Below are 26,850 nucleotides of genomic sequence, written 5' to 3'. Positions count from 1 at the left end.
TGAGTCCTTTTCTCACAATTACTTGATTATCTTGTTCTTTTTTTAATTATCGATATTTTGGCAGTAAAATAAATTCATTTTTCTTCCAAATAAATCGACAGTGTAAGCTTCTGAAACATAAATGAATGATTAAAAATTTCAATAAGTCTCACGGAAAAAATAATATTTCAGTGTTTATAATTTAGATTAACAGTTGCTGACTTTAAACTTGCGTTGGAAGCTGGTTTAAACGACATGAATAAGGCAAAACTGCCAGGTATTCTAGTGGGCTTCGAATTAGGGCATGGTGATTGTAAAACTCAGGTGAAAATAACTTACGTAATATAGTAACCTGCAAAAATATCTTCTTTACTCGCCCAATAAATTCTCAAAAATTTTTCTTTATTCCAGCACTAAAATTAATTTTAGTGCTGGATTTAACATGAAGAAACTGTTTTTGCTGTCAAATCCAAGTAAAATGACATTCATATTTATTATTTATTTCATATATATTATTAGAAGCACTTCTCTGCCGACAAGCTCAATATTGCTCATAAATGCTTGGGACTTGAGGCGATTATACATGTAAGGATCAAGCCTTTTCTAGTTAACCGTCTAGCTTCAGCCGTCAGTGCGTCTGCCAGCATCCGTGCTTCATCTGTCAGTCGTCTGTGCTTCAGCAGTCAGTCATCAGTGCTTCATCTGTCAGTCGTCTGTGCTTCATCCGTCAGTCGTCTGTTCTGCCGTCCCCGTCAGCTGTCTGTACGCCTCGAAAGGAGTCATAATCGGTGTTCATTAGCCAGCCATCAGCCACTCATGCTCTGGTCGCTAGTGACATAGGTTAGTAATGTGCGCTCTTGATGGGAAATCTTCACTTGTCTCGCCTGTGATCATTATGTGCTGTAACTTTGAAACATTTAAGAGGCCATGCTGATCTCTCTTGTGTCTATTCCAGTTACGGTTGGGGAGACTATCTGGTACACCCAGGATGGAATCGATAGTTCGTACTCACCTTACTTGGTCATCACTGAAGACGAGACATATGGAAATCAAGACCATTTCGAACTTCACTGTGCCCTGCAATCCGGAAAAAGCAAGACTATCACAGCCGTGTTATCGATTAGGCCTATTGAACCGCCTGTCGTCTGTGCCTCTACCCGTCGTCTGTGCGCCAGTCGTCTGCGCATCCGTCAGTCGTCTGTGCTTCAGCAGTCAGTCGTCTGTACTTCAGCAGTCAGTCGTCTGTGCTTCAGCAGTCAGTCGTCTGTTCATCCGTCAGTCGTCTGTGCTTCAGAAGTCAGTCGTCTGTGCTTCATCCGTCAGTCGTCTGTGCTTCAGCAGTCAGTCGTCTGTACTTCAGCAGTCAGTCGTCTGTGCTTCAGCAGTCAGTCGTCTGTGCTTCATCCGTCAGTCGTCTGTGCTTCAGAAGTCAGTCGTCTGTGCTTCATCCGTCAGTCGTCTGTGCTTCATCCGTCAGTCGTCTGTGCTTCAGCAGTCAGTCGTCTGTGCTTCATCCGTCAGTCGTCTGTTCTGCTGTCGGCTGGGTGTACGCCGCGAAAGGACCTTGCTTTGTTCTAAGTTGAGTATTCGTTGTTGTCTATCCGTTACATGCAATTAAAGTTACTGTGTAAACCGTCCATTATTACCCACTGATTCAAATGATGCCGTTCAACCTCATCGATACCCTTAAAATACTGTATATTGAATTTAATTGAAATTGCGTTAACTTAAATTTCTACAGAATTTATTTTCACAGCCCACCAAAATATTTGCATTGGAAGAATCGTGCAAAAAATCTATGGATCTTATGCTGAAAATTTAACTATCCAACTGACATTCATCTCAGGTTCCATGCGAATTTTGAAAACTACTATTATTTACCGTAATGGCTGAATACAGACTGATAAATATTTATTGTCAATTCTTGTCCGAAATAAGCGGGATTTGAATAATATGTTTACTTAAGAACGACTTATTATATGCATATGACAAAGCTATTAGCCTATATATCATTTTCAAAGGCATTGTATTCGCAATTCATCTTTATTTCTGCCTAGCAACGCCGGAGGTCAAGTATATCTATGCGACTTGGCATTAATTCTGGCTGCAGTTCCAGCCATTCCAGGAACAGGAACAGTTGGTCAGGTCGGTGTATATAAGAGCATCGTAAACGTCATGGAATCCTTACTTGCGAAGGAAACCTGACACCGCGAGCATCTCGAGCATTGATCGCGCACTCACAGGTAATATCTTATTGTAAAGCCTTTCGTCGTTGAAGAGTTTAAGTCAATATTTTAAACAACGTTGTATTGTAAAGAATGAAATTTTTTGCAATGCAAATCTTTACCCAAGCGGGCCTTACTCCAGTAATTATCACTAGGAGTTTGTATTTTACACTTTTATTATTAAAAAGTAAATAAAAAGAATTAAACGAATTTCTAGTTAATTTACACATATAAAAAAACAAGAAATGCTAACATTTAAAAATGGCTTTCCGACATCAGAACGCTGCATTGTTCGGCGAGAAGATGCATAGCTAATTAGGTGGTTATAGTAATAAGTTTTCTGTGCGATAAATAGTTTTCACATGACCATCTCACCTACAACCATTATTTTTTTAGCGAACATTCTAAAATATTGTCAAAAACTGCTAAGAAAATTGAAGATATAAATACGTATAATGAATAACTTCCAATTAACCCTTACAGATTACTTAGCCTTCACTCATGAAATTTAGTTTCATTTGCTTCTAGCTCATATCAAGGTGTTTTGTATGGCTTGAGTTTTAAACTTTCTATATTTTCGTAGCTGATTTGAATTGTCTTGCGAGCAACCAGCATAAAACCACGATGAACAACACAAGAACGTTTGTCAAACGCTTGAATGAATTAACCGGATTCATTTATACGTTCAGAGAAATTTTATGGTCATTGTCATAATTGAGAAGCACTTTTTGCCATCATTAAATAGCAGCATGTCTCCGTTTGGCCCGAGAAAAGGAGTATTATTGTTATGTCCGCTCGCTGCTCTACATGTGGGTAAAAAAGTCGGTCACTTTTTGGTCAGTATCACCCGTTCATTTATTTGAGTGTTATTATGGACTCGTTTAATGAGAAAAACTCATTTTAAATCTTTTCTAGAGTCACCTGTTATAGATTTTTTGTCATTAGTTGAAAAAATTTAAAAATTATTTGGAAGTTTTGGGCCTGTCCATGGGTTCCATCTTCTCTAGTATTTGGGTATGATTTCCCTGATGTCTCTTTCCTGGTTCCGAAGCTCTAATATGATATTTGTTTTTTGCCTATTTTACAAAATATTTCAGATATTTTTCAATAAATGTGTTAATGATACCTGAAGAAGTTTATGCATACCTCTAATTTGGCAATTTTTTTCCAATATCTCAAACTTGAGTAGTCTAACTCTATCAATTTACTGCAGAGCTGGTAGCCAGCAAAAATTTGTCATTTTATGCTCGCAAAGAATCTAATGGTAATTTTCAGCCTTTAAAAAATCGGCTTATATATTTTTAATTACGCACTTATTCGGATTTTGTGCATTTAATTTTAGATTTATTCGATATGAAACTTGCCTCATGCTACGTTTTTACAATTTGAAAAATAGCGTGATAATTTTCTTTTTTTTTAAGTACATGTCGAAACCTTCCATCATGATTCCTTATACTTGAATCAAAGTAGCAATGTTTCTTCATTGATACGAGATAGCAAATCAAACTTAACCGCGATCTCTCAAACTTAACAGGAATTTATCTGGCAATTCGTCTCCCACTTCCAAGATATGGGAGTTAGAAACCATGTGTGTGCGAACGGTATGAACGGTATGAACATCAGAACGAGCGAACGTTATTCTCTGATGAACGTCTGTTATTCTCTGATGAACGTCTGTTATTCTCTGATGAACGCCTGTTATTCTCTGATGAACGCCTGTTATTCATTAATCTGTAAGGTTGAGTTTATACTAAATCCTATAATGCACAGATGCAAAGGATTGCGATGTAATTAATAGCTCTTAATAATTTTGGCCGTTATTCTATACACCAGCAGTGTAATTCATTCGACATGATTCATAACATAAAAGATGCTGAAACCAAATTCTTTATCAGGGCCACGTGTCTCGTCGCCTCTGATGGAATTAGTCGTCGTTGAACCACGTCGAAAGTAGAAGGAGCGAAGCGAAAATATTTGTTGACTCTTTAAAACGGCTTTCGGTATGAAAATCGAATTAATACAAAACGACTGGAGGGCAATGATCTCGTGCTGGATGGTGACTTATTTCTGCCCTAAAGCAGTAACTTTTAATTTGAAATCTGGCTAATAAGCTGATTGCAGATTAAGGGGCCCTTCAATAGCTTGGTCCATGCACGCTTTAAATGCATTGCTAGGTGTCTCAGACGGCACGCAACGGTCTCGAAATAAAAACTTTGTCGTGCCCACTCATTGCGCCTCCAACTATTCAATATTTTCTTGCATCAATGCCACACAGATGTTTCAATAATTCAGACGTTCAAGTACTATACTTTATTTTAAAAGTGTATATTTTGTCACACAGTTATGCCAAACTTCCATTATTGTACATGTTTTTTTTGTACAAGAAAGTCCAATGAAATTCAATTACCGCATTTCACTCTATCGTGCTCTCGCTTAACCTTGATAGTTAAATGTAACAAAATTTTATTTGAAAAAATTACTCAAAAAAATTCCACTCAATTTGAGTGAAATTTTTTGAATGTACCAATGATTTTTGGTGATTGCTTCCAAAAATTATTTACGAAAGGAAAATGAGTGAGATTTTAGTGAACCAATCTTTGAGGCGTTCTCTTTGAGAATTTGCTGAAATTTATAAGCATTAACTTTGGGAAGAAATTCTTGGATAATTTCCCATTTGAAATTAAGGCAAACAAAGTTTGTTAGCTCCTCTGCGTCGCCGTCTCTGAAGTCGACAAATTCTATTTACGAAATTAATTTACAAGAATTTAAAACTTCACGTTTATTAAAAATGAACTGATTACCTGTTTAATGCATTGAATCATGTACTTTTCCATACATTAAAAAACTAAACTGATATCCAAAAATTAAAAAAAATTCATGACTGTTTGATTTTTTTATGGTTATTAACAGATATGTACTGAGGATTAAGTTTATTTTTTCTTCATGAACAATTAACTAAGATTATGCAATATACTATAATGCGCTTCATTATTCTGCTGAGCTGCGAGTCTTTGCCTCATTTACGGCGTAAGAGAACGCAAACAAAATTCTTCAAATTAAATTTTATCTTTACTTTCGAGGAACATCGATGATTCCCAAAAAATTAATAAAATGATGAATATTGTTGAATATTCCAATTTCCACAATTGGACGGCTACTTATATTTCATTACTAAAATAACTCATGCTGAACATGCTCTTTTTCCTTGTACCTTGAACTTTTCTTTTATAATATATAGTATTTTCTAATAATTGAAATGTTTGATTATAAACCTTCCTTGAATCCAGACACGTTTTGATAAATCTTTGAGAACCAGCAGGAAAAAAATCATGACAAGGCATCAACTGAGAAAAGAAAGCATCGAAGCATAATCTTTATTATTCTATAACTCAAATAGAAAAGTTTAGAAATTGAAATCGAATGAAATTCAGTTAATTGGAGAGATTTTAGAAAAAATCAATTATAAGCTTTCCTTTTGACTCATATATTTCCTGAATCATATGGTGCGCGAGTATTCAATTAATTCAAATACAATTCAATTGAGCGTTCGAATTTCTGTTTAGGGTAACATGGGGCAGCGAGCCCACTGCTGGTCATGGGCCCATAGCGGGTCTCTCGCTAAGTATGGCAGATATTGGTCCGTGTTCTCTGCCGCCAGTCGACAGTTTCACTGGGATGAAGTGTACGGATTTACGTTTTGATAAGTGTCTGCGTTATTAGGTTATTTGTGAATAACTGTTTTAGCCCAGATAAAAATTTTTTGCTGCTAAATAAAATTTTTTTCGGTTACTGTAGATGAAGCTTTTGAAATTACTGTGAATTATATTCTGAAAGTAATATTTATAGGGATAATTTTGAGATCAAGTTTAGACTATTAGCTTTTAAAATAAAATTTTGACACGATATAAATTGAAATGATACCTAGTGGGGGCAACGGGCCCACTCGTGTCACGGGGCAAAGCGCCCATGGTGAAGCCATGTGTTATACATCATTAGATTTGTCTCAATGACCTTTTCAATACTATGACTAGCTTTTTGAATTACAAATTACACTTCATATTGCATGATTTTTTTATTTGCCGCCTCAAGGCAGCAGGTTTAGTTTCTAGTTATGCATATTTATGACTCCTTATCGAGTTATTGACTCTTGCCTTGCCATAAGTTGATTTCAGTCAACACCCATGAGCCAAAAGTTGATGAGTTTTTATGGTGTTGGCTGAAATCCCGATTAGGTACGAATTCTCTGCACATAATATCTGGATTATGGACGAAACTGGAACGAAGTTTTTTTCTGATCAACTAAATATATTTTTTCTAGTCAAGGATACATTTTTTCATGTCTCTGACGAATGACGAATTTTTTCTCGCAAGGATATATTTTTATTTTTCAAATCAAGGATATATATTTTTGTGTCAATGAATTATTTTTCTTCACGTCAGTGATAGATGTATTTTTTTCAAGTTAGGGATATGATTTTTTGAGTTGTTTAATGAATGAATGTCATATTTTTTATTACATTTTTCTTATTTTTAACTGTTGTTTTATCATTTTAAACGAAAAATATGCATTTGTGGTAAAGAGACCAAGGGTGGGTGCCTTGCCCCAAGCCCATGAGCCCATTGCCCCAGGGGTGGGGCAATGGGCCCATTTTGACACTTTTTAAAAAATTGTGTTTCATTAAAAATTGAATAACTCTGTAAGCGTCTAATTCACATCATACATTCCTCATTAGTTGTACCTTTGAACAAAACAAAGAACCACCTCGTATCAATTAAAACTTTATCAAAAATTGAGTTTAAAAACTGGGGGGGGGCGCGCTGCCCCATGTTGCCCTATATGTATGAAAATTGCATTGGATGTTTGCGAGAATGGTACAGAATTTTTTTCAGGCCAAAGCTGATAGAACTAAACGAATTGAAATATCAACTGACAGCCCGTTATGCAATTTAATATTTTTTTAACTGCATGTGTGCGAGTTTCTTTAATGAAGGGCAATTTCGATTCAATATAGTGTCGGAAAATTCAATTTGGTTAATTTTCCATGCTGCGATTCCTACCAGATCTATTAATTGATTATGCAAAGCTGTGCATAATCATCATTTCTTCCCACAAGCGATGTAACGATCCATTCGTGAGAATTTCGTGTTCTTCCCACAACTGTTGCAATAACTAGTAGCTGTGATTTGGCCACTTCGTTCAGTCGGTAAATATTCTTAGAGTCATGAAACTGCAATTCATTCATAGCTCTTTTTATGAGCAATCAGAGCATAAATTAGTACTTCGTGGGAAAGCCGCACATATCGAGACATCTACAAGCTTAGTCAGCAGTTATGAAATGTTCACAGTCACACCTGCTATCAGGGCAAGTCAAGGAATTGGAATGGCGAGAATGTGTTCATTCATACAAGGAAAGAAATTACAATAAATATTAAATTTCGGCTGAATTGCTTTGTAACGGTCACATGAAATGAAAATGGGAGTCTCCGACACTAAGAGCCGGACAGTGAGTAAATTAGCATTGATATTTAAATTTTTACCATAAGAAGTTGCTTTTATCTTCTTTTCCCGACAAATTATCGATGTCGGTCTGTGAAAAAATTTGATGAAACATGAAAAACTAGCTTCCGTGGCAGCCAGACAGCGAGGCTTGAGATGACGCATACTGCAAGTTCGAACTGCATCACCTTTCATACAAGCCATAAAAAGACGTACAGGAATTTGATTCATATCGCACCGAAAGGAGATTCTTTGTTGTTTCAGTGGGAAAAATCCGACATTGTTTCCCCAATCATGTTTTGAAGTCCTAGGGAACATTTATTCAGAATACTCTATTGGCAAACTTATATTTCATATTTTTGGCTACTTATAAGAAGCATGAGTCACTTGATCTGAATTCTATTAGCTTCAAAAATAAATATCTTTTTAAACAATAACTCTTGACTAAGTGACTATTTTATTATAAAAATCTTAATTTACAATAAATAATGAATGAATAAAACATTAATTACCATGAAATTTTACCATTTATTCCGATCAACTGAACTGCTTGCTCGCTTTAAATTCCACTTTAAAAAATTCTACTCAGCAATTATTTCTAGCAGTCCTGTGAGATCGCTAGTTCGGTAGAAGTACATGTTTCATAGTGTTGTCCACGAAACATTGTTGCTTCTATGCGCATATCCAACAGAATCAAAGTCTAAATTAGCTGTTGAATTATATCATAAGGACTGATGATGTTCGTATTTCATATATGCATGTCATACGTTCAGAGTATACAAAAATGTCATACATTTGAACAGCCATAATCAATGCCAACTCATAACCGACTATATAATGTTCCGGATAAAATTTTCTTCTCGATACTGTTGACAATTTGTTTTGCACCCTTTATAGTCAACTTGTTTTTCATAAATGTAATTGCCGGAGATATGCTCAGGTTTCTCCGTATTTCTTTTGTGTTATGCTGCAACAACTGCTGAGCTTCAAAACGAGGCAGAAAGACATGTTATGTACATACATGAACATTAGACTGAAAATTCGAATAATGAGCCAAATAATTTCTTTAACATGGGTTTTTGATATGTCACGACCCATTGATTTTTTATTAAGAACTTTTCTTAAAAACATTAAGTCATATTGTAGCCATATGTATATATTCCGACGCGCGAGTAGACAATTAAAAATGTCAAAAGCCAAGTAACCAAAGATTCAACAGCTAATCTTATACGCACTATTTCGCATGTGAGTTATGTGTTGTGTTAAAACTTATAGTCCAAGGTTTTTTTTGAACCACGGTCTTCTACTATCAGCTGCGGAAATTTCCTCGCCGTACAATGCGACCTTGATTTAGATGGGTTACGCAACAGTAGAGGGGGTACGCAACAGTAGATGGGGTATACAACAGTAGACGAGGTACGCAACAGTAGATGAGGTGCGCAACAGTAGAAGATGTACGCAACAGTAGACGGGGTACGCAACAGTAGACGAGGTACGCAACAGTAGACGGGGTACGCAACAGTAGACGGGGTACGCAGCAGTAGACGAGGTACGCAACAGTAGACGGGGTACGCAACATTAGACGGGCACGCAACAGTAGACGGGGCACGCAACAGTAAACGGGGTACGCAACAGTAGACGGGGTACGCAACAGTAGATGAGGTACGCAACAGTAGATGGGGTACGTAACAGTAGACGGGGTACGCAACAGTAGACGAGGTACGCAACAGTAGACGGGGTACGCAACAGTAGACGAGGTACGCAACAGTAGACGGGGTACGCAACAGTAGACGGGGCACGCAACAGTAGACGGGGCACGCAACAGTAGACGAGGTACGCAACAGTAGACGAGGTACGCAACAGTAGACGTTAGATGAGGTACGCAACAGTAGACGGGGCACGCAACAGTAGACGGGGTACGCAACAGTAGACGAGGTACGCAACAGTAGATGAGGTACGCAACAGGTATTCAAGAAACGAGTTCACCATAAACGAAGCATCGCGATTGTAGCCTGGATAAAAAATGTGGTGAAACATTTAAACATTAAATAAAACATTAAACAAATAACATTAACATTAAATTAAACATTAAACATTAAATAAAAACATTTCTTATACTAAGTCCTGGAATTCATCTAATTTCATTTAAGGGATCGACTTGGCTGTGAATGTAGAGGCATATCTCTTACATAGGCCTACATATCTTGTGCATATCTAAAAATAAAGTTTGTATGACGTGGTAACAATAGCGGGAGCTCGGGGCTGTCGTGGTAGAGAAGATCATGTGTCGTTTACAAAATATTGCTGGTTACTGGTTGACATATTTATTATTCTCAATTCTCAGTTTGAAACTTATTGATCTCAGTTCCTCAATCTCGTCACACATCACAAAGTTCTCAAAAATTACAATTTGAAAAGGCAGCAAATAATGTTAGATTTAAGAAATTGATTGCTTCGATATAAAAAACGCAGTATTGTGTATTCTGGAGAATTGACAGCCTAATTTGATGAATGTTAAGAATTGTTGACTTTCTCTTTTAGTATCAGCAATCGACACTCCTGCCCTGTTCGGCATTTATTATTATGAATATAGTGGCTCATAATAAAGTGAAGAAAACAATAGATGTGAAGAATATTTATGTTCATGTAAACTTTTCTGCATCATATATGAGAAGTATAATAACTGTCAGACATTCTTCTTTACAAATGATCTTATTGTTTAAAAGTTTCAGTCGTGCTTCTATTCAGTCACACTGCATATTTTACTAGCATAATTAGACAACATTCTTTAACGTTGCAAACACCGAAAGTCAACTTTGCAACGCATCATGCGATGTATCGCAACACTTTATGATTTAAATTAACTCCCTTCACTAAATTCACTGTACACTCACAAAATATATGGCATAAAGATTTGTTGCCTCAATATAGAACATTAATGCACAAAATATAATTCAGGGACATAACTCACCTGGTTCGTTCTTTATTTGGCGATAAAAATCCACAAAAACTTGATGCGACTTCGCATGCAACTGGCCGCGTCTAGCGATATCTGGCTAACAACGCGCATGATCAAAGCGTGAATAAAACGTGCAGCGCATTCGCTGCAGCCAGAAGACGCAACGTGCGAGCATCTGTTAAAGCCAAGCAGATAAAATAAAGGACATGTTCTTTGATTATTTTAACTTAAATCATCGCTGAATAAGTGGAATATATGAACCAAAGATTTGTTTCTATTCATTTTTCGTGCGAATTCATTCGGATTTCATTTAGCCATTTCCCGATGAATTACACTGCTCAGAAAATACTTTGGTGTATGTTCATTGGAAGTAAAATCAACAAGTTTTTTTTTGTAATTTGCCTGATTTCTGGTTAGTTGGACTCAATGTCATGTAATGTTTGCCTGTAACGATGGCGGCCGGATCTCTCACGCGGTTGGAGACTCCAGTAATCGCCAGTGTCGCAACGTCCGCCTTCCGCAGACAAGGTCCCGAGCAGAAGCCTGCTTTACTGATGCAGTGTAATGCCAGTTTTTCCTGTGGATAATAATTCTGTTACGTCAATCATTCTCATTAGTGATTTTAATCATGGAATAACTTGAAATATTTTTTCATCCCCTAATGGCAGGTAGAATTTTTAGGAGAGATTAGCAAGAGATTCCTAGCATTTCCACTGCTGGGGAACTATCTCTTGTCAAACTAACGTCTCCCCGACACATAGCACGTGATCGTTCTTTAAGACTTTAATAAACTTTTCAAGGGCAAGGATCCTCTACACCACGAATATGAAAAAACTCCATGAAATATCAGACAGTGAAGTGAGTTTTGCTGGACGAAATGAAAAATGTTCAAATTATGTTCCCTTTTAATGAAAGGGTTCCAATATTGTAACTTTGCGTGCAGAAATGCTGGTCCAAGCGGCTAAAACAAGACATTCCCCAAAGTTCAAGCATTATTTTTCAATCCGAAATTTCATGGTTCTTGGTTTATGATTTATAGAAATGAAGTTGGATACTAAAGGTAAGAGTTGTAACCAAGACTTTTTGCTGGTGGCAACAATTTTCTGCTGAAAAAATGTTTCAATGTTCTGCAAAATCCCCGGTTATGGTTATTTACCCGGTTATTTAAGTAGATTCGTAGAAGGTATCAGGTATTATATTACCGTAGAAATTAAATTAGGCGTACAAAATCAGGTGTAAATTAGCGTAAGAAATTTATTCGAATGGTCAATAAAATATTTTACATTGTTACTTTGGATTGGATGCTCCCTGATCTGTGAAATAGCTTCAAAATTTTACAAATTTTGCTAATTTTGATTTAAAATTTGCAGACGTTCGATATGTAAGGCGGAAAATTAAAGTTAGGACACTCAAAAATTGTAGAATTCAGCGACTAACCATCCAATTGGCATACACTTCAATTTTTAAATTGATTTTCATACTTCGATTTGAGGTTTCATACCCGTATTCGAAGGGAGTCTAGTCAAATTTTAAATATTTGATTGTGTTCTGATAAATACTTTTGCAAGGTTAGAAAATTGTAAGTAACGTTTATAGGTGAAAAATTTTAATAGAATTCTTTAGCATATAATTGATTTTAATCCGAAGAAAATATAACGTACATATTTATGTACATGCTTCTTAAATCTAACCATGCATTCGGTTAAATTCTGTAGCCTCAATTGAGAATTAATGCCGGAGTCAGAATTGCCTACAACATCATGCTTCAGAAGCGATAAAACAGCAATATTAAGATAGAGCTATATTAATTCAATTGATTTACATCTACATTATTAATTTGGCAGCAATTCTGTATTATAGGTGATTTGGCACCGTTGTAGGGCCAGATATTTTCCTCGCTTGATGCGCAGTGCTTTCCAGTTTTTAAGCGCAGTTAAATGTGCATACGAAGCTGCTCATTAATCGGTAGAAAGTAGAACGGTAGAAGCTGCCCATTAATCGGTAGAAAGTAGAACGGTAGAAGCTGCTCAATAATCGGTAGAAGGCAGAACGGTAGAAGCTGCTCATTAATCGGTTGAAGGTAGAACGGTAGAAGCTGCTCAATAATCGGTAGAAGGTAGAACGGTAGAAGCTGCCCATTAATCGGTAGAAGGTAGAACGGTAGAAGCTGCCCATTAATCGGTAGAAAGTAGAACGGTAGAAGCTGCCCATTAATCGGTAGAAAGTAGAACGGTACAAGTTGCTCAATAATCGGTAGAAGGTAGAACGGTAGAAGTTGCTCATTAATCGGTAGAAGGTAGAACGGTAGAAGCTCCTCATTAATCGTCAGGTTGGCTCCAACCTAACCGCCGCATTGCCGAGGTTCTGTGAACATGATCTTTATGTTGGACTTCTGAATGTTCCCATTCCTTGTACCTAGGTCACGTCATATGATTTTATTCAGCCGTTCTATAACGATACCAAAATTGTGTTAAGAATCCATAAAATTATTCTGCAGGATCCTGGTAATTGAGGAGTCATCCAATTGGATTTAATAGAGCCTAAAAATTATGCACAATTTATCGATATATCTTTCGGGCAGGAGTACTTCCTCCATTTTTTAAATCGTCCATGTACCGTAGGGCTCGCTGGCAGAAACCCTGAGAAGTTTAAATGTAGTCCGTTGTCTCGCTAAACACTTTTAATGAGAAATCACATATTATTAGTTTATATAACTGTGCATAAATTATTGCTATTGAACTAATTTAGATATTTTCAATAATTTATTTACGACAGTGCAGTAAGTTTTCATCAAATTCTCTAAAAATAAAAAATATAATTCAATGTCATTGTGTGCCTCCTTCATTGTGAACGGATCCAATGAACTATTCTGACTTATTGAATTGCGTCTGCGTGAGTAGCAAGGCCAGACATAAATAATAAATAAATAAATGCCAGACAGGAGCGCCAACGCAGAGGACAGACGTAATATTTACCCGGTCAGCATTAATATATAAAAACCTGCAGCATATCGCACCACACAACGCTCGTGCAACTGCAGGGCGGCAAATTAGCGATAAATGATCGACACACTTGCTAGTCGCATGGCGCTCAATTTCCATAATCTCTTAACTGTAAATAATTATTTTCAGATTACTTGCCATTTGAGTTCTGTGATGATTGATAATGAAAAGATAATTTTTGTTGTGCAACTATTACAGGATTTGAACAACACGAAGAAAATATTTCCTTAATGCCGTTTTTTTATTTACGGGATATTTTAAAGAGGATTACTGATTACTAGAAATTGATCTCGAAGAACTGTTTAACAAAGTTTTTCTAGAAACAATGATCAATTGATAATTTTGCCCTAAGTTCAAGCTTGACCGTTTAGAAAAATCAGTCAAGACGAACTCTTCAAGTCGGTTTACTGTGTATCAACAAACTGAATTGGAACGTTGGATAATTTTATAAATCAACGAACATTACAAAACTTGAAGAAGTAGAAAAACTTTTCATAGGAAACTCAAAAATGGTTGAGTTTCGTCCTCAAGTTTAAAATGCCACCAATATAAACCCACTCTTCGAACCTATGTGAGTAATAAACAATATTTAAAAGTGTCGTATCATTTATTCGTTGGGAGGTAGTTAAGTGATTCAGAATTTTGGTGAGTGCTGCACTAGGAAATTATTAAACAGCTGAATGTGTACCTTTCGGGTGATTTTGTTGTATCCAACTCTATTTTAGTTGTTAAATATGACTGTGAGAATGATAGGCACTGCTAGTTACCATTATTTTGGATTTATGTGGTGATGATCATATTCTGAATACTAAAAATTCAATTTGATCAACTATATGAAGCCTAATAAGTTTGAACAGGAAAACGATCTGCTGTTTGTACGCGCATTCATACGAAGACTGCGTTTCATGAAATTGATTTTAACAGCAGATTAGAAACCGCGTACCCAGGAGCAAAACACGTGTTATTTTCTATTCGCAATTCAGCCCATTGTTAATGGTTAGTAAGATATTATGCAATGATATTAGAATCTATCAATTTAGAAACTTGAGTTACCGTCAGTAGCCACAGGACTACGTTGAATTTTATCGATGGTTGAAATGAGTGAAATATGTAACTGGATATGTTAAAAGCTACCAATAAGTTTTGATAATGCGTAATAAAGGAATTGTTCTTGCCTGATCATGACCCTGAAAAGCTTATAATCTTAGAATTTCATTTGACTGCACATTCATGAAGACCGTGTTCGAAGATCACGATCTTGACCTCAGATCGAATCGATGCATAATCGGCGGAAGTCGGTAATTGCTGGCCTTTCAATTAACCTCTTGGTTGTTTTGATTAACCTTGCTACTAAAATGAGATGTAAGGATCATGATGCAGCTTTGGTAATTATTGTGAGTGTTCATCAGTAGTTTTTTTTCTTCAACATTGCTCATGCTATTAGGTCTATCAAATGTATCTTTTTGGTTTCTCATAGCGCGCCGTTTAGTATTGCCATGGGAACGAACCTAATTTTATATTCACGAGCCAATTTTGACCTTCATAGTTAGTCAGTAAGCTAAGTATCGTATTTAAAATTCGAGTATTATAATATTTTCCATGCAAACAACAGACACGAATGAATGTAGAAAGCATTTCACTGATAATAAAAATCAAATTAACTGACCTAATTCCGCCAATAAGAGATAACTTTTCAAAATACATACATATATCGGAGTCATTACCATGCAACAGAAAATAGTTACAAATGATGGCATGACTAATTATTAGAATAATTTCTGATGAAATACTTACTCACGTTCTTGCATATTGTCTCCTCATTCACTAAGTTGTGCTAATGACTTGAAAACGAGACAGTTAGCGGTCTGTCCTTGCAGGCCGACGCTTTTTTTCTGCTACGCTCGTTTGAGAAGACATGGCGTCTGCAAAGTTGCATCCGGCGTGAGGCGTTGAAATAAATTCTTCGCGATGTTATGTTGATTTCCTGGAGCGTCTCGTCGCCAAAGCTCTTTGTTTTTCTTAACGATTATAATTATCGCCTGATTTTTTGATGTTTCAGTGGAAACTTAATAACGAATGGCAAAATCTTCGTATCGTTAAAAATTGTCACTAAGCCATTTTATATATCTTCAGTGAATTTCGTGCGATAACAGTCATATGACTATGTCTGTCACAGTCATATGTGACATACATGTATTGTAACATACATGTTAACAGTCTGTGACGAACTAATCTTGAATCCCCGAATAGCCAATTAATCGCGTCACCTCATAAGTTCGAATGGTCTAATTGTCACGTCCACCAATGACCGGAAATTAAATGCAACTTCTCTATTGGTTATATCAGCAAAAGCTTGGACAGAGCGGATAGTTAACTCAAACAAACTTTCTTAAATTTATTAAAATAGATGGTAAATTGAAACTAAGCAAATTAAACTAACGATGTTACAGAGGTGCGGCATATGAATTAAACGAACATAACAAATTAAATGCGGAGGAAGCTAAGGTGCGAGGAGAGCAAAATGCGAGGGGAGAGCTAGAGCACTGAGATCCGAGAATAACGCACGATCCTACAACAGAAAACAAAAAGTAAATATCTACGCATGACAAGTCGTCATATACACATAAGACACGATATTCCATCAAGTATTCCAAGCTAAATTTCAACACCATAGCACGCAACTCACCCTGGCGTCTGAGTCAAAATCCTATAAGAGAGGAACCGGGACGCAAGTCGGGATCGGCATTGTATCTGATGGCTATACTCAATTTAACACCCACGTCAGAGTCGGTCCTACTTAAACTTCGTAGTCTGACATACAGTAGTGGGAAATTTGCAGCAACACTTCATTACACAGTCATATGACTATGTATTGTAAAAATTATGTGTTTTTTCCACATTATGAGACTGTTTTGATTATTGTATCGAACGCGCTCGCTAAATCAGGTTCTTTGGCGAATTTAAAATCAATGCTCGTCGGACGGATCGTCTTAATATCGATGTGTCTGACAATTTATAGCGTGATGTTCAATCTTATTAACTCCATTTTTCAGATCCCAATAAAAATACTCATCTTTGTCACTCATCTTTCCGAGACAATATTGTACTCTGAATGAATACAATAAGTTATCGCAGTTAAGTCCATGAATTTTTATTAACGTTTCTGGAGGCTCTCTAGCTGCATACAAGTCCTATAACGACCTACGATCATAAGAGTATCGTTGTTGTAATCCCGCTACAAAGCATAAAAATATTTACTAAGCAGGATCTTGAGTGGAGCAAAGAAGCATTAGGATTAAGAAACAAAAATAAAAATTATTTCTTAGTTATTTCACTTCCTTTCAGAGAGTATTCGATTACTGCGACCAAATGTTTTCACCTCGGGGGTAAAGAATTTAAATTCATATTACTCAAATAATTCAAAGACAAAAACATATACTTCATGGAATCAATTAAAAATTGTTTTTATGTATCGACACTAAGCACAAACGGCTAGATTGTTCAGTTACTTTTCTGATTAGGCAATCTTGCGCCTAAAATAATTGAAGTTCGTTAATACAAGCGTGCTGAAATTTTAATGTTACAATGCAGTACTGCCGAAAGAACTTGCAACATAAAAATCTCATTTGTGAATGCGTAAGCTTTCAAGCTTTGTCCTCATGACTTGGCCGATTTTCTCAAATTTTACGGGTAGCTGAACTGTAATTGTATTGTTTCCAAGAACATCAGGACCTAAATTTTAAAGTTATGGGTATACGTCTAGCCTTACTTTTACCACCTACTCAGCTAAACATAAATAAAGAAAAATAATGAATATAACAGCTCCTGAAAAGACACTTGTGAAGTGAAAGCTGATTTAAACCCACTTATTCATGTGGTGATAGTTTTGTAAACATTTGAGTAAACGTTTTTCATTTCACTGCTAGACGACCGAGCAAAATTTAGAAGGTAGAATCTCGCTTCATAATTTTTCTTGCAACGGCAACGGTCTACAAAATTTAAGAAGAGAAAAAAATATTTAAGAGAAAATTTTAACTTGTGTTTAATCATCAGTCAAAATTCAGAATTCATGCTGATTTCGAAACAAGATATCAGTTAAATCTTATGAATGATTCGAATGATCCCTTATTTGAGCTTGTCTGCTATTGCGTCCATACATTTGAATCTTGGAATTCGGTCAGTAGATCAGCAGAGGAGCGATGCCCTCGCAAGTGTTTGCCATTTCGTCCATTCAATCTCTGCTAATATCAACAGTGAGCTGAAAACACTGAATCCAATCACCCTAACTCATATTTACGGGCCTTTTCTCATAAACATGTCTTAGGAAGATCGCGTTGTGTCAACAGGGAAGTGCAACATTTTTATTAATCCATGTAGCGTGATTTCGGTTGCAAGAACAATGATGCGCCATTGTGGGGTTTTGACCGACTAGAAAGTACATGCTTATTGGATTGCTACATCTAACTTGTACCGAGTTATTGGAAGTTTCAGATTGATTTATGCCCAATATTGGAACTCTTCTAAGAAATTTATTTTGAGATAAATCTGTGTGTAGGTGTTCATGAATGTTCGAGTTTCTATTGTTTAATTATTAATTGATATTCAAATGCTCCCGCGGTATTGTTAACAGATTTTTACCAGAATACTCAGTGTGCCTTTACAAACTCACAATTTCTCTTTTGCTCGTAAATCTCAATGATTAATACAAGTACTTTTATACGCAGTACCAACTTAATCTCAAACCCTATGAACGGACAGGTGGATGTGATGTTGCTGGTATGGTGGCTGGTCGCGCTGCTGCGGGTGTGTCAGGCAGTAGACATGCATGCGCAGGCTCAGCTTCAGAACAACATCGCCGGCCACACAGTCACGGCAGCGCATAATACGGTCGGTGGAAATGAAGTGCATTTGTAAGTAAGCTAAGGATATTGAACTGCAGTTCATTAAGCAATGAATGAAGTTCATTAAACTTTATAATGAGCTGCTTATGCTTACCAGAATACAGAAGGCGAGAGAAGCGGTCATTTTAGAGTTCATTGAACTGCATGAGCCGAAGGTTATGAAATGATACGAGAAATGAAAATAGTGTGATGGGAATAGTTCTCTGCTGCAAACATTTAAAATCGTTAGGTTCGAAGCACCTGGTAGCGTGTTTAGTCATAGGTCTGTGAACAAAATAAAATGGTGTCAAACTACCAGTATAAATTGGTAGTGGGGCGTAATTTATTGCACTACTATTGATATTGGTTGTAATTCTGAGAAAATATTCTTGGTGTGCAACATATGCTATTGAATTCAATTCATTTTAACAACAAAAGTTATTTATTTTACAGACGCTGGGGCAGCCACCTGGTAGTTTTTCCGTCCTCAGCTCCGTCCTTTTTAACAATTATCGACCCAATTTTCAATCGCTGGGTGCCCTAACAAGTGAGTGTTGAAGACTATACTTCATAAATTTTTGTTTGAATCTATAGCAGTAAATCGATATTGTATGTGGAAACAGTTGCTATATATTAAATATCGCACTTGTAGAACAATGGCAGTACTTGTTGACTTGATTTTTTCAAATTTCACAAACATATTACAATCGATAAATTCGAATTTCCACTTTGAATTAATTGTTTATTGCACTTATCTTTAAGTTTCTTCCAATTTTTATCAATAAACATGATGGAAAATTTCTACATATATTCTGGAGCCAACGCTGAACATCATTCATGTCCTTTATTAGTCTTTCACTCAATTTATTATCAATTACATGATGAAAAACAACTTTTGTAACCCACTATTAAATTTCCCTTCAGTACAAACAGTGCCCTTCCCTATACCTAGCTCCTATCTCTAACCAGTCTCTCTAAATTTAATCATTGAGCAAATTTTCCTTGATCCAACATTCTATCCGAAATAGATAATGTCTTCATGCTTATCAGATTCGGTGGAGCTATAATTCTAGCTAAGTTAATCCTTATCATTATCAGGAGTCGCTACGAGCTACTCGTGGAACGATACCTCCACCAGAGTGCGCAGCAAGCGAGAAGTGAACGGTGCGAATAACTTTAACTATAACGACCTATCCAACGGCGAGACGCGGTCTTTCAAAAGTAATACACACCGAGCCAACAATCTTCATTCCGTTAATGATGAGGCTACGGCTGGTAATGAATACAATAGTCGCAGTAATAATAATGAGTATAATTTAAACTCTGTGAACAGTGAACGGGAGGATAATAATGTCAATAATACTAATAATGATGGTGACCGAGAAACTATTAGCTCCACTGCATCCCCACCAACTTCGACTTCTGTGATCACCACAACAGCAGGTGAGTTATCGATTCTTGTTCGATATTTACACATAAGTTTGTCGTAACTATATTAATATATTGAATTAAATCTAGATTTTTGGATTTAAGGTATGAATTACACTTCCTACTGCAACAAAATACATTTTTTACGTTGCCACAATAGATTAAAAAATATAACTCAGTACTCATTTTCTCGTCGACGAAAACCTGAAGGTCACGGACGGACGGACAGACGGACAGACAGACAGACAGACAGACGGACAGACAGACAGACGGACATGGCGAGCACAATAGTGCATTTTCCCATCAATGAGAAAATGCGCTAAAAAGTCTGACATTTTTGAGCGCTAGACATTGCATTTCGGCTGCAGTAATAATTTAATTTTATATAACAAAAAATGTTATTTTTTGTTCTCCAAAAGGTTCAACAATGACCCCGACGGCTATAATAACCTACCCCGAGGACGAGGTGCTCTGGGGGCGGCTGTGCTCCCCCAGGTTCGTTCTGGTCCATAGACACCACGACGTAGCTCTGCGCTGCGAGGTCTGGGCGCCGTTGGGCACTATCATCAGATGGAGGAAGGAGGCGCAGACGCTTAGGACGGACTTTTATGATGTGAGATTCGCGGAAACTTCCACAAATATTTTGCGGGATGATATATTATTATAAAGGAACGAAGAAAGGAAGGACTCGAGTTAAGATTTCAACTTGAGTTCAAAATTTACAAAGTCCGTACCACTAGTGGAATGCGAATTCTTCCAGGTGCGAACATTATCGGGGTGTGAACGGGGACGGAGTAAGAACGGGAATTCAAAAATGCTATGTAATAGATTCACGAACTATTAACGTATTTGGTAGTATAAAATGAAAATAATTTTGCTCACAAACGCGAATACTTGTGTAATCTTCTTGTACGTTTCATCTATACAAGATCTCTACAACATTTTCAAAAGTTTGGGAATGGCTGTTCTAGATGATGTTTATCCAATTCTCTTTACGCAAAGAATACAACAAATTTTGAATATATTTTTTCAGCTTTTTATATTTCCATTAACTGTAATTATGGGAATGGTCAGGAGTAATCTAATCTATTAATAAATGGCACCAACAGAACGAAGACTCCGAGGGCAACAGTTTGGACCTTGGCCACGAGCCTGTGGCTCCGACGGACTACAGCTCCACCAGGCAGAACGTTCACTCGTTTTTCTTCTTGGATTGCGCCCACCACGGACATCGGGTAACTGCTCAGCATTGGTTTAAACTTACTGCCAGGAATTTGATCCCATAGTCATGCATTGTGTTTGATACTCAGAATGATAAATGATAAATTGTCATTTACAACGACAAGAAGTTGGGTGCACAGTTTACTTGGTTGCCCGATTCCTAAAGTACTTCGAAAAGTCAGTCTATATATACGACGTAAATCTTGCTCACAAATTTCCACTTCAATATTATTTCATAGTTTTCCAGCAGCTTCCTTTAGTTATCCAAGGCGCTGTACATTAAAACTTAATACTGTTATATTACGTACGGTTCACCCTCACCTTACCCTGTCATCAGGGCACATTCGAGATGCTAGTGCTGTCTCCAAGTGGCCGTACCTACAGCCGTCACTTCTCCGTCTTTATAATGGGTGAATATAACATACAATGTGTCGAGAATCTGCTCCAGTTATTGATTAGAACTTCCAATTTCTTTAGAATTCTATTGATTTTCGTAACAAAATTCAATTATAAAAGGAAACAATACGTCGGCTCGCTAATTCAATCGGTTTTCGCAGAATTAATTTTGTTTTGAAATTATATTATTCGCGAAGCTTCAATGTAACGTCATATTCAGAAAATAGTTTCAGTAATCACAGCCGTGAACATGAAATAAAAAATTCTCATTGCCTATTTATATTACCATAAATTAAATCTTCGAGTGAAAAAGTGATCATTCTGAAACTTTTACACCATTGGAGAGATTGTCGACCCACATTCCCCTACTTCTCCACAGCAATAATAATTGATATAATCTTAAGTGAATACTGCTACTGTTGTGAAGTACTGAATACCTTCTTGCCTTTGATTGTAAACGTAATATTTCTTGTAATCGTAAGAATAACTCTTGCCTTTGATCGTAATAATTTAGGCAGTACATGAACTTTACAGACAGCAGCTACCTTGCCCACCACGATGGCAGGCGCGGTCTCATGTGCGTCCTGCCGCCCCAGCAGCGTCGCCTTCTACCGCGCATCCACGCCTTCAGTCGGGTGAGACTTTTGGAAAATTACAGGAAACTTTAAGGAATTTTAAGTGTTCCGGCAGAATTTTTTAATAAGTCTATGAATGTGTCACGTGCATGCATGTGTCTGAAGCCGTAAATTAATTAAATTCTAAATTAATATAAACTTTTCTGATGTTTTTTACGTTGGATTCTTATCATTCATTTTTGGGCGTCTAATTTTAGATTACAATAATAGAATACAACAAGAAGTTTATTATAACAGGTGCATTTTAATACGGTATTTATACAAATTTGATGAATAACGACTGGTTTAAACTTTATGCATGCACAATGACTCCTTTCATGCACAAAACTCGCCTCAATACCAATTTAAATCAGCTATTTAAGTGTAATCACGAATTTAATCACGATTGGGCTTAAATTTAGGCGAATCATTTAAGCGCAATCTCGTTACTACAAAAATGACGTTTGCCGGTTGCATGAATAAATCTTGAACGCGAAGGAATTAGATGGCAAGATTTCGAATGCAAACAAAACGTTCATTTACCGTAACTATTGTTCTTTTCTATAGGTGGTTGTTGCGCCGGTCAGCACCACACGTTCATTTACCGTAACTTTGGTTCTGTTTCTAGGTGGTTGTTGCGCTGGTCGGCATTACACGTTCATTTACCGTAACTTTTGTTCTTCTTCTAGGTGGATGTTGCGCCGGTCGGCATATCACGTTCATTTACCGTAACTTTTTTTTTGTTTCTAGGTGATTGTTGCACCGGTCGGCATCACACGTTCATTAACCGTAACTTCTGTTCTGTTTCTAGGTGGTTGTTGCGCCGGTCGGCATCACACGTTCATTTACGGTAACTTTTGTTCTGTTTCTAGGTGGTTGTTGCACCGGTCGGCATCACAAGTTCATTTACCGTAACTTTTGTTCTGTTTCTAGGTGGTTGTTGCACCGGTGGGAACCACACGTTCATTTGCCGTAACTTTTATCCTGTTTCTATAGGTGGTTGTTGCGCTGGTCGGCATCACACGTTCATTTAAGTAACTTTTGTTCTGTTTCTAGGTGGTTGTTGCGCCGGTCGGCATCACGCGTTCATTTACCATGACTTTTCTTTTGTTCCTAGGTGGTTGTTACGTTGGTCGGCATCACACGTTCATTTACGGTAACTTTTGTTCTGTTTCTAGGAGGTTGTTGCGCCGGTCGGCACCACACGTTCATTTACGGTAACTTTTGTTCTGTTTCTAGGTGGTTGTTGCGCCAGTCGGCACCACCCTTTCATTAACCGTAACTTTTGTTCTTCTTCTAGGTGGTTGTTGCGCCGGTCGGAACCAACCTGACGTTGCCGTGCCGCTACCGGGGCGACCACATGGCAGTCACGTGGTTATTCCAGGAGCAGCCAACCAACTTTACCGTCAGTTCTCATTCATTTGATTTCAATTTATAATCGGAAAAAATTTACAATCGAATTTTTTTCTTTGGTATTCCGTCTGGCGAAGTGACCAGTTACTGTAGCTATCAGAATGACTTATCCAAGAAACGAAGGTTTAGTTTCAGCATGACTCATTTCTCATTACAGGAATATTACATGTTAAAGCTTTCAAATTATTTTATTTATATTATTAATTACATTTCAAATGTTTCTATTCAGGTGACATCTAAAGGCGATCTGCTTATTCCTGGCCTAACGCCACTCCATGCTGGCTTCTTCATGTGCTTGCTGCGCAGCACCGTGCTGCATGCTGACTTAAGTGACAGAATTATTACCTCAGTCCAGCCTCAAGTCCACGAGTAGTCAGTGAGTCAATTAACGACTTTCTTCCTCAGTGTTATTATCGTTCAGGTAGTAATAGTCTGTATCAAGAAGAATAAAATTGAATGCGCTAGCTTTAAACGATAAATAAATTAAAACCCTAAACATGAAGATTAGTTCGCTAGTTTAATTAAAGACGAAGAATTGTTAACCTAGCAAACAAAGTTTCTGCTGTCGAAATTATTGGATTATTTCTGCTGTAATGTAGGATGATGCTGCGCCAATGAGCATTATAATTCTGCATCTTGATTTTATTATTGAGAGACCATAAAATTCATACGTTTTGTTCTTAATTTTCTTATAGTTTAGTTCTTCATTACATTTTATGATGAACTTATTCCTCGTGTTCATCAAATAAAATTAGATATTCCGCTATAGGCTTATGAATAATTCATTCCTAATTTATGCATATTTTTTCAGCCGGGACCACTTTCAACTCGCTGGCTTCCGTTGAACTGGAAATTTGTATTCACTCATTAACCTAACCTGCGTGTTTACAAGCTGGTATGACTTCGAGGCTCATCAATTTATGTAGTGTTTTGACAACAGCCATGCAGCTGAAGTTACGTACTATACTCCAACAATATACCAAATCATTAGCAACTTGGTGCAAAATACTCGAATGTGCTCAACCGTTTGTGAACTTTCTGGAACTGGTGATGGAATTACCATAAAGTCACTCGAGGAGAGCCGAAGACGGCTCCCCACCATTGCCTGCATGGGACTGCGATGTCCTAAACACATACCATGGATCTCAAGGACCAAGCATACCAATGAAATTAGATGATACTAAGCCACTCGATCCTGGACTGTCAGGTTTTCAGACAGCTCCATTACTCCGAACGAAGAGTAATTGCGATCAACAACGAACTCTGCTTTCGCTGCCTGGGGGCTTACCGGGCTGCTGACTGCTCATCGAACTTCAAGTGCGACCTCTGTCACCGACAATACCACACCCTGATGCACCGTCCCTCCACAGACCACACGCCCCAGGCTACCTCGCAATTAAACAACAGCGCTTCTTACAATACGCGGGAAAGCACGTAAACATCACCTTTGGCTGCTTCGACACATTGGTCAGATACGGACAGCTCCAGCGCGCCCCGTCCAGGTGGTGTAAAATTTTTTCGCGTATTGGCAGACGATGCTGGGCCATTCTACGCAGGCTACTGTGGGCTGATTGATCCAATTCAATGGGTGTAATCTATCTGGTGGCTTGCGGCTGATAATGTTACAGCAGAAAGTGTTGTAGGCTACGTTCTTGAGGGAAGGGATCATGATAGTCCATTCGAAGCTTGGTATCCGACAGACGTCCCAAAATTAAGTGCGTCGGACGTGCGTGCTAAAAAACATTTGTGATCATAAAAAAACAATGATGTGCATCACCTTAGAAGGTTCGTGAAGTAAATTCATTAGAAGTTATTCTACCTCATTATTGCTCAATATATTTTGTTCGAAAATCTTCAACATTCCATCTCAAACATTCCAACTTTTGAAAAATACGTTAATAATGACAGTAGTTTTATGTGTTGGGCTGTGAGAATAACACGTGTACAAATTAGTTTTTTAAGTTGTTTAACAACTTTCAATTCTTTTGATCGTTTACGCTTTTTCTGCCGGCATGTTTTTGAATATATCTAAATTTTGACAACGTTTCCTTATCGTATTTTTTGTCACTTTGACTCAATTGTTAAAAAGATAAATATGAAAATGTACATTTGCTCAAATACTTATCGCTTGCATGATTGAAATCCTGTCATTTATGTTCAATTCTCACATTTGCTCAAATACTTATCGTTTGTATGATTGAAATCCTGCCATTTATGTTCAATTCTCATTTATGTTCAATTTTTTGTGGAAAGATTCTTCATATATTGCATTCCCTTCATGTTGTTGTTTTTCAGTAAGATTATTAGCCATTAGAGAATGTGCGAAACATAATTCAGAGTTAGGGATGATAATTTCTATGGAAATGCGTAATTTCTAAACTTATCTTCCCTGTTTTCATTCCGTTTTTTTATGAACATGGGCATTTTCTAACCGCGCCTGCCATACTTAATGTCTTTTGTAATGCTTATGTAATAATCACATCATAATTATGGATTAGTTTATTTGTTGGGAACTTTCCCACAACGATTCGGACAGAAAATAATAGTTATAACATTTTATTTACATGGGAGCAACTTCAGTTCAAGTGATTCCTTTTTCACTTTCATGAAACAAAAAGAAAACCTCATTTGAAAACAAAAGTAAAATCAGCAATTTTATATCGGGAAAAGGTTGGTTCAATGGTCTTTGATTATGAATTTATGAATGACGAATTAGAAACACAATAAACCAATTAAAATTAACTGGTTGTAAAACATTACACGGCCTTTTTGTGATCTGGATCTGGTTTCAACATGCGTAGATGGTTATTTATTATTTATATTTTGGAAGACGAAATGAAAATTTGTAATACTTATTTTTCACTTTATATTAAATTACGGTGATGCAGGAAGCTTAACCTTTAAAGTAGCTTATTTGAATCGATTCTGAGATATCCAAAATACGAGTATAAGTTCCATTCACTTGATAGTCCCCATAAGTATTCGATATGGCATTTACCTTATATGTTACGAACTGACCTTAATCGAACTGACCTCAATCTGAGTAACTAGTGAACCTACAGTATCTGCATATATTGTTTATTTTGAATGAATTGTCTGCCTATAAATTCTGTGAATACGGTGTAAATTCTTGGTTGTTTTTTTAACTAATTATTTTGTTTGCGTATGAGTTGTGCATTCTTGCATGAAGCACGCAAATGTTTTTACTCAATAAATGTGATACGAAGCGAGATTTG

General features: G+C 37.0%; 1 protein-coding gene across 1 annotated transcript; it reads left to right on the top strand.

Moving 5' to 3' along the window:
- Nucleotides 1–2,180: 2,180 nt before the first annotated feature.
- LOC108680837 lies at nucleotides 2,181–26,624 on the top strand. The gene is made up of 11 exons (XM_018169752.1): nucleotides 2,181–2,222; nucleotides 18,421–18,549; nucleotides 18,996–19,089; nucleotides 19,641–19,985; nucleotides 20,390–20,583; nucleotides 21,080–21,205; nucleotides 21,529–21,601; nucleotides 22,122–22,222; nucleotides 23,502–23,606; nucleotides 23,844–23,990; nucleotides 24,426–26,624. Exons 2-10 carry the CDS (start codon nucleotides 18,430–18,432, stop codon nucleotides 23,985–23,987), a joined length of 1,302 nt encoding a protein of 433 aa, XP_018025241.1. The 5' UTR covers nucleotides 2,181–2,222; nucleotides 18,421–18,429; the 3' UTR covers nucleotides 23,988–23,990; nucleotides 24,426–26,624.
- The last annotated feature ends 226 nt before the right edge of the window (nucleotides 26,625–26,850 follow it).

This window comes from Hyalella azteca, unplaced genomic scaffold, assembly GCF_000764305.2.
Source record: "Hyalella azteca isolate HAZT.00-mixed unplaced genomic scaffold, Hazt_2.0.2 contig10761, whole genome shotgun sequence".
Taxonomy (NCBI): domain Eukaryota; kingdom Metazoa; phylum Arthropoda; class Malacostraca; order Amphipoda; family Hyalellidae; genus Hyalella; species Hyalella azteca.
Note: the sequence above shows the minus strand (reverse complement) of the source record. Positions and strands in the feature narration are given on the sequence as shown.

Excerpts from the sequence above, each read along its gene's own strand:
- LOC108680837 (XM_018169752.1), top strand. The coding sequence starts at position 18,430 with ATGTTGCTGGTATGGTGGCTGGTCGCGCTGCTGCGGGTGTGTCAGGCA. Across the intron at positions 19,090-19,640 it reads ATCGCTGGGTGCCCTAACAA|GAGTCGCTACGAGCTACTCG; the intron begins GTGAGTGTTGAA and ends TATCATTATCAG. Across the intron at positions 22,223-23,501 it reads GCATCCACGCCTTCAGTCGG|GTGGTTGTTGCGCCGGTCGG; the intron begins GTGAGACTTTTG and ends TTCTTCTTCTAG.